This window comes from Anguilla anguilla, chromosome 8 (genome assembly GCF_013347855.1).
Source record: "Anguilla anguilla isolate fAngAng1 chromosome 8, fAngAng1.pri, whole genome shotgun sequence".
NCBI classification, from domain to species: domain Eukaryota; kingdom Metazoa; phylum Chordata; class Actinopteri; order Anguilliformes; family Anguillidae; genus Anguilla; species Anguilla anguilla.
The window spans coordinates 18,912,139-18,926,841 of record NC_049208.1 but is presented as its reverse complement, the minus strand read 5'-3'; the positions used below and the strand labels follow the sequence as shown (position 1 = coordinate 18,926,841).

Here is a 14,703-nt window from a genome sequence, read left to right as displayed (position 1 = left end):
TTCCCCCTTGAGCCTGGTTCCTTCCAAGGTTTTCTTCCCATCTCCCACAGGGAGTTTTTCCTTGCCACTGTTGCCTTAGGCTTGCTCCTGTGGGGGTTTAGGCCAGGGTTGTCTGTAAAGCGTATTGTGACAACTGCTGTAAAATATGCTATACAAATAAAATTTGATTGATTGATTGATACTTTCTGGCTGATACATATTGAAGGTCTAGCTAACAATATTGGCTCTGAACCTCTTTCGCAAGCATTATTCGTTCTACAGTTTTTCCACACCTATAATATGTAATATTGGCCAGGGTATTTCCTGTTAATAGTTATATGAGGTTTAGTATCGCTTCTTCAGCATGCTAAGGCACAGAAAGGTACACTGAAATGTGCTAAATAATACAATACATAAATTATCATTGAACTACTTTAACTCCTTTGGGCCATTGATTATTCAACAGTCTGTCTTTCAGTCTGTGAATGATGGTCATTGCTTTTAATGCTATTGACACGTTAATAATAATAATAATAATAATAACAATAAACTTTATTTATATAACACTTTTCAAAAACAAAGTTGCAAAGTGCTTTACACACATAAAAATAAATAATATAATGCAAGATGTAAACGACAGCTTAAGGGATACATTAAAACAAAGTATATGAATAAATTAACATGAAAATAGAAGCAGCATGAAAGAGGGCCAAACAGAGGAACAGATACAGATGCAGATACAGATACATGGTTAATAGAATACAGTAAATAACAGGATGTTAAAAATATAAAATAAGAGTAGAAAAGGTATTAAGAGGCTAAAATATTAAAAGCAACTTTAAACGATAAGACAGGGTTAAAACAGATTAATGCTAAACCTGGATGGTGACCGATGGTGCCACAGTCCGTTTACCCAGTTTTAATCACTGGGGTTACGAAGTTTGGACTTACAGTACGTCGAACTACCACTAGGGGGCCCTTAGAAGCCATGTTGACGTTCGTACTGAAAGCGTCGCTTTTGCCAGCTTTGGTTTAGGACGCAATATTATGGCTTGTATCATGGATTGTTTCAGCTTTTGTCACAAGGGCGTTTAATTGTATGACATACAAGACATCAGAAGTGAATGTGATATGGCGAATCAAGCCAGGCCACAGTTTTGAGAATTAGAATTGATTGACACTTGGGCTAACAGGAAAAGGAAACAAATTGGGCTAACAGGAAAAGGAAACGAATTGTCTACTTTTTACTGCACCAGCCATTGTCAGTTACACAGGCCAGCATCATTTTGTATACTGAACAACCATAATAGACATTTTTACTGAGACAACTGGCTTTAATTTGTAATAATGCTGACAGGCAAGTTAAGCACCTGAGTGATGAAAGCAAACCCACCTTTACATCTGTTGCACACAGGATTTTAAGGCAAGTATCTTCCAATATACCGGATACAATGCAGTTGTATTCTATGTCAGAGGTACTCAAATGCTTGTGGGGGACCCCTGTGTATGCTGGTTTTTGTTTTGACCATAATTGCACTACCAGAATTTTAACAAGCTGTAAATTTTTCTTGATTACACTATAGATTACTTTTCTTGATTTTAATGTTTAGAGGGATTATTTACGCTCTTTTACATTACATTGCATTACAGGCATTTAGCAGACGCTCTTATCCAGAGCGACTTACACAACTCTTAAGCAGAATACTATAAATAGTTATGCATTCCATGTAGACTAATGGTCCAATATTCATATTCTGCTTTATGGCAAACAATTACACACAGTGAAATAAAAATGTTTTAACTGAAAGAATTAATGATCAAGGTGTATCAATAGGCTCCTAATTAGTGAAGTGTGAACACATAGCCACTAAAACTAAACATTTGGTAGATATTGAAAAATTCAAAGACAAAGCAAATGATAATGGCCAAACCTACATTGTGTATATGTGTTTAAGGGAAAAAATATAAAATAACTTAATGTTCAACAACCAAATTAGGACCCTATTATTTCACCTCAGTCTTTGATCAGCTAAATAAAGCTCTTATGCAATTGCTTTCAATACAGCACAATACGCCCAATTTGAACATGAGACTTTTATTCTTCATGGCATGCATCGCTATTTATGACAATGTGGCTTGAGAGGTAAATTATCCCTCTAAATGTGAAATCATGAAAAATTAACATTTTTTTTATTCTGGGATTGTAATTGTGATTGGAACAAAACCCAACATACAGAGTCACCCCAGGACCAAAAAGGGTGTATACTATCTAGCTTATGTTTCTGCATAGACAGGAGAAAATGAACTCTTTTTTCTTTACTAATATTGCAATAGTGCCTCATGAGAAAGATGGTTACCCAGCTAAGAGATGGAGGCATGAGTCGATACAGTTCTTTTTGAGTTTCACTGTCTTTCTTTTTTTTTTTTTTAGAGGTCCTATGGCATTTTGGCACGTCAAAGGAGTATTTCACTGGCCAAGATTCGGCCTAATCCTGAACTCAGTCACGCATGGCAGATTCTGAACAATCCCTGTCTCCCAGGGTAAAAGTGATTTTCCGATGAGTAGCACTATGACCCATTTTCCAGTAATTGTCATTTGTCCAGTATTTGAATTGGCTGGATTTCAAGCACACATTCCTTGCCAAATCAGGTCACTGACAGCTGCAACCACAAATCTCTCTCGTTCATAATTTTCCTCCTCTGCTACAGAGCATTAATGTGAATGTACACTGGTATTGTTTTATTGGGAAATACGTTTATGCTGGTCTGTCCCCAATTGGTGAATAAATGGGGTGGCTGAAAAGAGCAAATGGCTCTTTGTTGCGGTGCAGGCTCAGTGGTGGCAAAAATCGCCTGGCCTGGCCAGGACAGAAACAAACGGAGGGCCGCTAATTGGGCCGAGGTTCACTGGCAACAATGAAGGGGCTAGAAAATTCCAGCCGCCGCGCGACAGGGCCCGCTTTGTTGTTGTGTTTGTTCTCGGCCACGTTGTTCACTGTTATCTTTTCTGTGGCCTCTCCACTCCCCTCCCGCCTCAGAGGGCATGAAAGCCCCTCCCACAGTCGCTGGCCCAGAGAGCTGAGCCGTGCTCCCGGGCCGTCACTCTGACAGCGGCCAGCATTCGAGAGCCTCCAGCCCCCGGGAGCGTCCCGGCGGGCATCCCCGCACCGGCGTTCCTCAGCCGCACCCCGCACACCCCGACTTCCAACCCCAGCGCCCCTGAAGGAGAGGAGAGAGAGATGATGGGGCAGGCCCCCCAGGACGCGCAGGAGGGCCTGGGAGCCGAAGAGCTGGAGTGCAAGATCTGCTACTACCGCTACAACCTCGGTGGCCGTCGGCCCAAGGTGCTGTACTGCGGCCATCGCCTATGTGCCAAGTGCCTGGCCAAGATCCTGGACCTGGGCGAGTCTCCGCCACGTGCCGTAGTGTGCCCCTTCTGCCGCTGCACCACCAGCCTGCCCGAGGAGGAGGAGGAGGCGGCGGCGGACGCAGGCGGCCTACCCGACGACCGTGGCCTGGTGGCGGCCCTGGCCCTCCGGCTGCAGAACCGGAGGAACCTGCTAGAGGGCTCCACTGAGCTCCTGCTCAGCCCTCGGTGCCTCAACGCTCTTGTTGGGCCTCCCTCTTCCTCCGCGTCTCCTTCCTCACGTGGATCCCCCAGCTGCCTGGTCATCGCCATCGTGGAGCCCGGCCAGGAGTCACCAGCTGTGTCCTCGCAAGCCCACCCGGCCGGTCGGACCCACCGCTCCCCTAGTCTGGACTCGATGGCATCCATTGCCCGCCGCTGGACTGTGTGGAACTGCGCCTCCCTGCTATGTCAGGCGTCTGCCCGGGCCCTGATCTGGCTCCTGGGGCTGCTCTATTTCAGCTCCTTGCCGTTGGGGGTCTACTTGCTCATCATGCAGAAGACCACGCTGGGCGTGCTCCTGGTCAGCCTCGTACCATCCAGCCTGGTGCTCATCATGGTCTATGGCCTCAGCCAGTGCCTCTGTCGCGAACTCCTGAACTGCTTGTCCACATAGTACCCTGAGGGACAGCCAAATGTGTACGTTCACTAATCCTGGAGTGGCCTGACTTAATACTTACAACAGATCCGAAAGATTGCCACAATGGATCCTGAAAGATTCCCCAAATGGATTGATTTTAAAAAAACAAATCATGGAATACAGTTAAAGCTGATATCAGGCCATATCACGGTTTTCAAATTCATAATCTGATCAAAACAGAAAAGAATAGATTCTATGGATTCTTTCTCTTTTTTATTATTAAGAATGTTTGGTGATTGACTGTAAAAACCATTATGGATACTTAAAAACCTTGATAGCAACTCATGTATATTCTGTATTCAATAGTTGTTATAGTTTGATTTGTATATACAATTATATATCATTTTAAAAACCTTTTAAATTCACCGAAATAGCACTACGACCTCATCTCTAACCTCATCTCTAAGACCTTAGCAGGAGCTCATAAAACAAAGCATGAACCAAACTCAATGCATTGTACATTTTTATAAAAGAGAGGAGAGGTTTGGTATGAATGGAACACAAATCCACAGAAACTAAGTGAAGAACAATGTCTCTCATTTCCAGAATAAGATGTTGTAACTGTTGACAAATATCCTCAGAAGGGAGGACTACAGCATGAAGTAGGGGCATTGTTACAAGAAAACAATGCTTGAACCAAACTGCCATTGTAGCCCGATTTATCTAATCCCAAGGATATGCAAGAATTGAGAATTAGCCTTGAATACTACAAAAATGGGCAGCAAATAATAGAGCAGGACAGTGCGTTATAACCTGCACACACTCTACATTAGTTGCATGTTGAACTGAAGTGCTAATAAGATTATGAAACTGAAATATAAAGAATGAGGCTTAAGGGGTGTTGAGATGATTCAATACAGAACAACATAGATCAAACCTGGAACATACCGTTTAACCAAAACCATCTGACCAGCTCTGAGATGTCTCAGTGTGGCGTATTCTGAGAGGAAGAGGCTAAAGCAAAATTTGGAAATTGTAGAAACTCACGATTACAATTAACTTGATATGGGTGTATTTTTTCTTTCTCTTTTGTTTTTCATTGAAAGAAAATCACTTGAATATTGTAAGAAAATATGCAGTGATAAAACCTTTTAAACCATTGTGTTTTTACAGCTGTAAATATGTTCCATTTCATGCTATATCACTCACTCCTTTTGTAAACGATATTCAGCACGTTCTTCATATAAAGGAATCACTGTAAGCACGGTGGTCCCTATGTATGAGGGCACTCAAGACACTTGATTGTACTAAAGAATGTATTGGATAACAGCAATGCTTAAGAACACTTAAGAATTAAACTCAAGATTCAAGTTCAGAAAGCAAGCGCCTGTTTGTGTTCTGCGCATGACTGCTGAGACATTGTGGGAAAATTTGTGGCTGCAACAACATGTTCCTACACAGGACAGAAAGCTAGCTTGTTCCGTCCTGTCGAGTTTATGACCTTGAAATAGGCAGATAATTGCAAGTGAGGCTGTACCAGCAGTTGTAATGAAGGACAAAAATGACTGCCCCATCTATCTTAAAAATTGTAGATTTTGCAATACACATTAAGCAAATTTGTTCTTCATCACAAAATGTGTAATATGCAAGAAAGACATCACATGCAAACCATAAAACAAAGTTGATTTGAAAACACTCTCATTCTATATGTTGCAATATACAATACACAGTACATACAGTACAACATTACTAGGATGTGAGCAGCTAGGAGTCCCTGGTGTGTGTAGTGTATCCAGTACAAGGGGTAATATGTTCTGTGCTGTGTAAGCAAATATTCTCTATCACAGTAAACATTTTTCAAATCATTTTTATTTTCGAAATTTGATCAGAACAGGACTCTCTTAAAAGAAGACCACATGATGAAGAAAACAAAGGGTACAACATGATTACTTTTTATCTATGAGGAAAGAGAGTTTTTTTTATCAGATCGCGTATAATACCTCCCAGACCAGTACACATAATGTATTGTTTTGGGGTCATCTGATGGATACAATTTCCATTACTCTCAGCAGGCCGCATTGAACTTGAGTTTTAGTAACAATCAGAAAAATCTCTCCACTGCCCCCTGCTGCATTGGAGGATACTCTCAATGAATTTCACCCGTGCAGTGTAAAGTTCTTTGATGTTTTGACCGTCTCATCTCCTGCAGGCATGTTCACATCTCTGTAAGATTGTTAAAAATACTGCCAGTGTTTTTTTGACCCAAATTATAGGGCACGCACAACTGTTATCTGAAAAATTGAAGGGTGAAAAGTTTTTCAACCTTGAATTATCATTCACTAAGTATTTCTAATAGAAACCTGAAATTTATTTTAATATGTTCAGAAAGTCAATGGGCATCATTCAGGAAACATGTGTATGATAACATTTGATAGACTGTAGACTGTGTTTCCAAGAACATTTCATATTTTTTTTTTTTTCTTGTCCAATTTCTTCATGGCTGTTTCCTTATGCTAATCACATGAATAGAATTGCACATAAGATTTACAAACAGTCAGCATTCATTATGTCATATGCCTGAGATATGCATAAAAACACAATTCTGCAAATGTATCATGAATCCCATATTATTTTTTGTTTTTTTTGTTTGTTTGTTTGTTTGTTTGTTTTTGCAGGAACATTTTAAAAAAATGTTTTTTTGTTTTGTTTTGTTTTGTTTTGTTTTACTCCAGGGAAAGTAATTAATTTAGACATATGAAGAGCTATAATATATGTTTAAAACATATATTCCAAAGCTGGTTGATAAACAGTGGAAAAACATCTAACCAGGTATTGTCTATAGGATTCATTTTCTCACAGGCTGCATAGGTTTCTCTTAAAACAAGAACAGTGAATAAGCCCTCCGCTGTTATGCAGAGTTACTGTGTTATATGGCTTTTCCTAAAGGATTTCATAACTACAATAAAAATCAATTTTTGCAATGTTACCTTTGAAAGCCCTTCCCAGCCTGCTTTGTGTGCAAATATTTGGGTCAGACCAGTGGCATCCGTGTCTAAATCAGTTTCATTTTCCCTCACTGAAAATTTGCTCTGTGTTCAGTAGGATATGCAGCAGGGAACACCGATTATGGGCTCAGCATATTCATACTGGGAAAGTAGAGTACGGTTAGGGCAGTCCATAATTACACTGCTCCAGCCAAAACAGCTGCTTTCAGGACTGCTGATGTTTGAATTGTATTTTACTAAATAGAGATGGGGTCTGCAATACTGTGAGGGTGATGTAGTATAAAGAAAGCCACTGAGGTTTTAAAAAGCCTATAATTGCACCTGTATTTATCTGACAGAAGAGTCGGTGCTGTGCCTAACTGTGCCCCCTGCTGGTCAAACCTTATACTAACAGATGATTTGGAACCGGAACTTCAAACTGAAAATGGAGGAATCCATATCAAACTGAGCTGTTTTGTGCTTTACAGTGGATGGGACCAAACATAGCAAAACAAACAGAGCTCCACTAAATGCCACATTTAGCACAGAAGTGCTGAGTGAATTAAAAGTCTGATGCTGGCTACAGGAGCTTATTCCCATTAATATAAAATCATTTTTGAAAAAAAAAAAACATATTTTTCATATTCAGTTTAAATGCAATCACTAACACCTAATTGGCAAGAATTCCAAGCCAGGTGATATTTCAGTCATCCCCTATTCAGTTTTGACCTGTGTCAGAAAGTGTTTGTACCATGCCCCAGATTTCACTTACCAGTTGAATATTGTGATGCAGGCCAGTGAGGATAATGGTTGGAGAAAACTACCGTAGTTCATCAAGGAACTCCTGACAAATCATGTCCCTGTCCCCTGCTGGGTCTTCAGTCAGGTTCTACAGTCAACCAGATGATTTTCCTGGATGAATTTAATGGTTCAAGCACCCTAGGTGCTCTTTAAGCAGGCTGCAGTAATGTAATGGTGAGAAGTGCATGTAATGCACACTATGAACCCATAATCCAAAACTATGTGATCTTGCTAACCTTGGGCCACTTCTACACTACTTCTCCGATTTCATTTGTATGCCCAAGCCAAGGGAAAATGTTGACTGAATCCAAGCTCAAGTAACACTTGAATTGCTTGAATTCCTTTTTAGTGATTTTGTTCCAGTGAGTTGCAGCTCGTGACAAAGAGCTTTGTGGGGAAATTGAGACTCAATTTTCCATGAGAATTGCCCTCCAACTATCTCATCACCCACAGAAAAAATAGTTGGAACTCGTCCATGTGCGTTTTGTTTGGATGCTACTCAATCATCATGTGCAATTCTGAATTCCGCTCCAATAAGCACATAGCTTCTGTTTTAATCATTAGAAATTGCTTTGCATTTAATGTAATAAGCTTGCATAATCTTTTCCTTTGTGCTAAAAATCACTTAGAACAGTAACAGCTTTTGTGACTTCGCTTGTGGGATCTGGGAGTTCCTGAATGGTTTTTGTCCATTGGGCTAGTTTTGGCAGCCAAGCGGGCCAAGAGGGACAATATTCACTCATTTACACACTCTTTATATACACACTCTCTCACATGCACACATACATACACATACATGTATTCTCACACACACATGCACACACAGATTATCTGTGTGTGCATGCTCGTAGTACTATGGAAGAGAGCATGTGCAAGAGCAGCAGATTATCAGATTATACTGAGAGGGTTGTCCTTCATCAATGCACAGGGCATGACCGGAGGAATGATCTGGCCTGTGCAGGAAGGGGCACTGTGGACTGCCACACACCTCTACACCCATTCACAGTTTCGGCTTTCAGAAAACAGTGGACGTACCTGGGCTGGCATGCCCTGCCATGGAACCCTGCCCCCTCAAACTCTGGACCCAGAAATGAATGCCCAGTTTCTGGTGTGCACCCTGAAGCCATCCTCTGGTGTGACTCCAACATAAAAGGAACTCCCATGCTCCTCTCCATCAACAAGGTGGGTGCCGATGACAATGCCGGCTCACCACAGTCTCTGGATGATGGGAAAACTCTGGTGGATTCATTGATGAAGGTAAGACTGATGGTTGTGCTTAAAAGATGTGTTTTACTCTTGAGGTAAAGGTCTCAAGTGTTTAATTTAAAAAAAAATTTGCAATCTATGTGGCAAGCATGGAATGATCAATTTGGTAAGTTTTCCTCTTTATTTTCCTCTTATTGCTAAATGGAGCAAATGTCCAAAACTTATGGAGGATTAGTCAATTTGTCCATTGGATACCTACATGTTTTTCTTACAACATAATTGGTCAGTTCAAAATAATCTTTCTCACACTATTCAAAATATCAAATCACAGACGTTCACAGAAGTGCCTCTTTAATTCTGAATTAGGACCATGGGCACCTTATACAAGCAACTTGGCTTGGTAAGCATTGATACTTCCAAAGTGTTTGAACAATTCTTACATTTATTCAAAAAATTATATGGTAGAAGTTCTGTCAGTACAGGCCAAGTATTCCCCCACAGAAGATCAACTAATGTTTCTAAAAAGCATGGCAGATTTGAATGACTAATTCATTTAAAGATGTGCACACCGATGCTGGAGGGCTGCCTGAGAATCCACAGAGCATGAATGGCTTAATGTATTTTTTTTATAGCAGGACAAATCTTAGCCTACTTGTATGGTACTCTAGGACAGATTTCCATATGTCTCTCAACGGACACTCAGAAAGCAATGCAATACAACACAATATCATTTACATCAGTCCCTTCATTGTTTTCAGAAAGGGATAGAATATGCTTTGAACGGCAGTCATATTGATTACATTTACATAACCCCTTCTGTACAATGTTCCTGGAAGCCAGATTTATCTGTGTTTCTAAACTACATACTTACAATATACCATGTTCAAAGTCAACAAAATATACAGTGAAATTTGTTTTGAAGAAGCTGTTGTCCTTGTGGGATAGTGAATTCGAATTCATCATCAAATCTAAATTATCATCTCTTTTTAAATAACTTAATCCTGCTTTAGGACTTTGCATTAAAATTCTCTGTATGTAGTTTAAGAATAGATAAGTGTTCATAATCTCTGTTGTACCAGAGCTATTCTTAGATACGATTCAAGGATTTTAATTATTGAAGCCTCTGTCAATATGGACATAATATTCCCTCAAGACTTGAAGAAGTGCATTATGTGCAGTTTTGTGATAGTGTGGGAGTTTCACTGTAATATATGTACAGCAAGCAGTAAGCACTATAATTTTTTGGCAAAGGACTTTTCTTTTTTTTAAATTTGGCTCTGTTCTCCACAATTTTAGATTTGTAATCAAACAATTCTCAAGGTTCTTTGTGATTTCTGAACTTACTAGGGCTCTCTTTCTTAATGTTTCAGCCAGTTGATTTTTATCATCCTATGGTTTGGCCTATGTCTCTGACAGTTTTTTTTGTTTGTTGTGTTTTTCTTATTTCTCAGCCTCATAATGGCTTCCTTCACTTTCACTGGCACAACTCTGGTCCTCATGTTGACGAATGCCAATAACAGACTCCAAAGGCAATCAAAAAGCTAGAAACTAAACCAGATAATGAAAGCTCTCATACTTGCACCAAGGAAGCACAATCTTAATCTAGATGGAATCTAGACATCTAGAAGGGTGCAAATCTAGGTTGAGAGATGTTTTGACATAAAGGGACTAGGTTAGCTCAAGTTTTACCAGATATAGCCTGGCTATGTCCTAGTTGGCCAGAAAACATTTCTTAAAACTTGACTTTTCCACCAAATGTAGGCTGGTTTTCACCAAAAGTCTAGACCATCTATTGTAAAGCACAATAATAAAAAATGTTTCCAAATATCAGAGATGGTAATACCTGCATTCCCTTGTGGTCCAGGTGGTGGCGTGCTACCGGCAGCTGTCCTCCTGCGTGGGAGGCTGCACGGACAGCGTGGACCTGCGCCACCAGCTACGGCGGACGCGGGAGCGGGCCCAGGAGCTGGCCACAGCTAACCGCCAGTGCCTGACGACCCGTCTGCGGGACAAACGCCTGCCCGAGGAAGAGCGGCGAGAAGCCGAGCTCCTATGGGTGGCCTTCTCCTCCTGCCTGGAGCTCCTCCATGCTGACATGTGCAAGGTCTTCAACATTGGGCAGAGCTTCTCCCTATCGGACAGGGTCAAAACCTTTGTGCAGACTGGGATTCAAGGTACTGCAGGACCAGGGGGCTCCGTGGAATATCAGCAGAGTAGTACCCCGAACACTAAGGAACAAAACATAAAAACACAGATAAACACCAATTTTGAAAGAAAGCACTTTCATCTGATTCATCTGTAAATTAACTGACCGTGTGGGAAGATTTAGCAGTGTAGATTATTCACCACATTGCTGTGTGGCCTTGTATTGAATCAGCATAATCTAAGCAAGTTCATTTTTCCCACGGTGCGCAGGACTGCTTGCCACCGTGGGCTATGCAAGGCAAATTGTGGTCACTCACTCACAGATGACCTTTGAGGGACGTTTTGTAGAACGCATGCGCAGGTCGTGCGGTGGTGCTTCGTTTAGTAAGACGCATGCGCAGGTGCATCTCCCAAATCATCACTTCAAACGGCACAACATTTTTAAGCACAGCTTTATCGCCTAACGTTACTTTAGCTAACCCTAACATGTTCGCCTACTTTAGTTAAGCTAGTTAGCGTGTACCACCGATACAGATGTATGGATGCACAGAGGACAACAAATAAGGTTACAGAGGTGAGGACATGCCATAGCTAGCTAGCTATATAGTTAGCCAAGTTTTACTCATGACAGTTTGTACAGGTGCGCCGTGGGTCTGGATGGTTTCGTGCTTGTTTATATTTCTCTTTACTGTATTTAATGATTTGTTAATGTTGTTGTTTGTGACAACTACAGGAGTGGGAGGTATATTATAATGCAAGAATACTCAGTAACCAAGAACAAGTCTTTCAAGCAGTCCATCAGCATCCCAACAATAATATTTGCCTATTGAATGCCATCCAGCATCTAACTTTTTTTAGGTGAAACCTCTGAGATGACTGCTCGGGCCCTCAGCCTGAGAGACCTGAACCACAACGAGGCCCCGTCTAGCGTGGAGCGGCTGGAGCAGGGTGATCTGGAGGCGGAGATCGCTCAGGTTGACCAGATGATTGAGGACATGGAGCAGAAGGTGAACGTCCTCCGCTGGACGGTGGAGGCCAGCGGGCCGCAGTATGCCGACCCTCTCAGCGCTGACAGCGCCTCCTTGGCCTTGCTGTCCGGTGACGAAGAGGACCCGGGCCGCTGTTGCGACCGCAGCCAAGTGTTCGCGGTGTCCCTGCTGTGCGGTACAGCCGTCGCAGCCGCCCTTATGTCTGTGCTGTCCGTGTGCGCTGTTTACATGATGTGAGAACCCTCCGCACTTGGAGGCCTCTGATCTGAATGTCATTTCGGGGGCTACTGTGCCAGCCTATGATTTAAACTGGCAGCTTTACGTACATTTATTTACCTCAGCTGTGGCTCTATGTACATTTTGAAAGGGACAAAAATTTATCAGTTTTGATGTTAGAAAGCTGTTCTTATTGTGAGGTCATATGATAAAATATAATTGATTCATTTCTCTCACATATTTTTGCAGCCTGTATGTAGATTAATGTCAACAGAAGCCATCCAGATTAGGAAATAACATTTGATAAAAGCACTCCAGTTGGCATCAACTGCATCTAATAAGGAATGTAGATGCAAACAATAGGGTCATGTTTTAAAGTGCATACTTGGATGCAATCTTTTTAACCTTTATTTATACAGAGAAATTACATTGAGACACTGTGGATCTCTTTTTTAATGGAACCATGATTAAGAATCTTGATCAAGACCCTGGTTACCTACAATACAGCGCATATAAATACAGAAGATTATGGCTGAAGTAAAACATAAGTATGAATCAATATTCTTCTATGTGTTCTGAAAAGTTTAGGAGGAAACTCATACATTAGCATACACTGACGAACATGTAATTGTCATTCCCAGGAGTCTTTGGTACTTGATGCTACTTGGAACCAGTGTTGCCAGATTGTGCGGATTCCCGTCCAATTGGGTTACGTTTTTATGTCATTGTGCGGGGAAATTTTTTGGGTGGGTTCACCGTTTTCAAATCTGGCAACACTGTTTGGAAGGGAGGCTTTATTTGGAATACATCAGAAAGTTTGATCAGTTTTCATTAATATATAGGTACTGCGCAAATATTATGTTAGCATAGCAGTGTTCCAAAAGTAAAGGATTCTGATAGTTCCATAATGCTGTGTGGTACATTCTCTCAGCATGGTTTATATCCTAAGGAGGTGAGGTCAATGTAATTAATTAATGGTACTGAGAGATTATCTTCATTCCATGTTAAAGGATTTCCTTCCAATAGTGTCAGCCCTTTCAAGGTGACAATGCCACCATCTAGGGAACACAAGTAACTGCCCAGTGGGTGACCGGTAGCCAGTGAAGTGACCTCAGCAGGGGAGTGACATATGAGAACTTAGATTCCTATTCTATTTAGTTATCTAGACTCATGGTACCAATTATTTAAGAATTCAGCTGACTCTTAGCAAAACTACTGAACAGAATCACAAACGCATACATTGTGAAGTTTCAGTGGTGCCAAGAACTAATCTAAACAAAGTTCTGGTTTTGTCTCCCTCTGGTGGGGGTTAGGGTTAGGGTTAGGGTAAAATATGGCTAACATCAATTTAATCTCTGTGGTTCTTCACCTGCACCTGAACAGTCAGAAGTAGAAGTAGTATTTTCTATTGAGTAAGTCTGGCTTGTCTACCCAATGGGAACCTTTCTAAAGTTTTAGAACAACAAAATTATTACAATATTGATCATTATCATTAATCATATTTATTTTCATTTGTGGAGTAACTAATTTCAAACTACAGTTGGTATAGTAATCAGATCATACACAGACACACATAAATGCAATTTCTTAAGAGGATAAAATTGAACTAATGTAAGAAAAACTTTATCTTAAAAAGTATTATTGAGAGAGAGGAAGAAAAAAATGCAAATACACACACCCAGAGACGGGTGACAACTCAAAGGAAAAACCACAATAAAGTGACTTGGTAAGGTGTTGGGCCACCACAAGCTACCAGAACAGCTTCAGTGTGCCTTGGCATAGATTCTACACATTTTTGGGACTCTTTTGGAAGGAGGAAACACCATTCTTCCAAAAGATATTCCCTCATTTGGTGTTTTGATGATGGTGGTGGAGAGCGCTGTCTAACACGTTGGTCCAAAATATCCCATAGGTGTTCAACTGGATTGAGATCTGGTGACACTGAAGGCCATAGCATATGATTCACATTATTTTCATACTCATCAAACCATTCAGTGACCCCTCGTGCCTGGTGAATGGGGACACTGTCATCCTGGAAGAGACCACACCCATCAGGACAAAATGTTTCATCATAGGATAAAGGTGATCACTCAGAATAACTTCATATTGATGGACCCAAACCATGTCAGGAAAATTCCCCCCACAGCATAACAGAACCATTCAATAATGAACCCTCTTTCAAAGTCACTTATATCTGTTCCTCTTACCATCTTGATCTAAAATCAAGGTCAACTGGGCCTGCTCAGCATTTTTATTAATGCCAAAGAGCATGATAGGATGTCAGTTGCTTAATTGTATCATGCATTACATCTGTATGGAGTCATCTGCATTTGTTATGTTTCTCCACTCATTTATTTTGGTTTTTGCTTTTTATTAGTCACCTGTCTGTATAATATC

At 41.0% G+C, this 14,703-nt stretch overlaps 2 protein-coding genes across 2 annotated transcripts; both read left to right on the top strand.

Annotated features, from left to right (window-relative positions):
- The first annotated feature begins 2,685 nt into the window (after positions 1–2,685).
- Positions 2,686–6,614, top strand: rnf182 (ring finger protein 182). The gene has a single exon (XM_035428595.1). The coding sequence runs from the start codon at positions 3,219–3,221 to the stop codon at positions 3,999–4,001; it is 783 nt and encodes a 260-aa protein (XP_035284486.1). The 5' UTR covers positions 2,686–3,218; the 3' UTR covers positions 4,002–6,614.
- Positions 6,615–8,911: 2,297 nt separating this feature from the next.
- LOC118232914 (regulator of G-protein signaling 9-binding protein B-like) lies at positions 8,912–12,327 on the top strand. Its single transcript, XM_035428159.1, has 3 exons — positions 8,912–9,007; positions 10,821–11,130; positions 11,960–12,327. The coding sequence occupies exons 1-3, from the start codon at positions 8,912–8,914 to the stop codon at positions 12,325–12,327; spliced, it is 774 nt and encodes a 257-aa protein (XP_035284050.1).
- The last annotated feature ends 2,376 nt before the right edge of the window (positions 12,328–14,703 follow it).

Coding starts and splice junctions, on each gene's coding strand:
- rnf182 (XM_035428595.1), top strand. CDS start 3,219: ATGATGGGGCAGGCCCCCCAGGACGCGCAGGAGGGCCTGGGAGCCGAA.
- LOC118232914 (XM_035428159.1), top strand. CDS start 8,912: ATGCTCCTCTCCATCAACAAGGTGGGTGCCGATGACAATGCCGGCTCA. Junction 9,008..10,820: donor TGGTGGATTCATTGATGAAG/GTAAGACTGATG, acceptor CTTGTGGTCCAG/GTGGTGGCGTGCTACCGGCA. Junction 11,131..11,959: donor TGTGCAGACTGGGATTCAAG/GTACTGCAGGAC, acceptor AACTTTTTTTAG/GTGAAACCTCTGAGATGACT.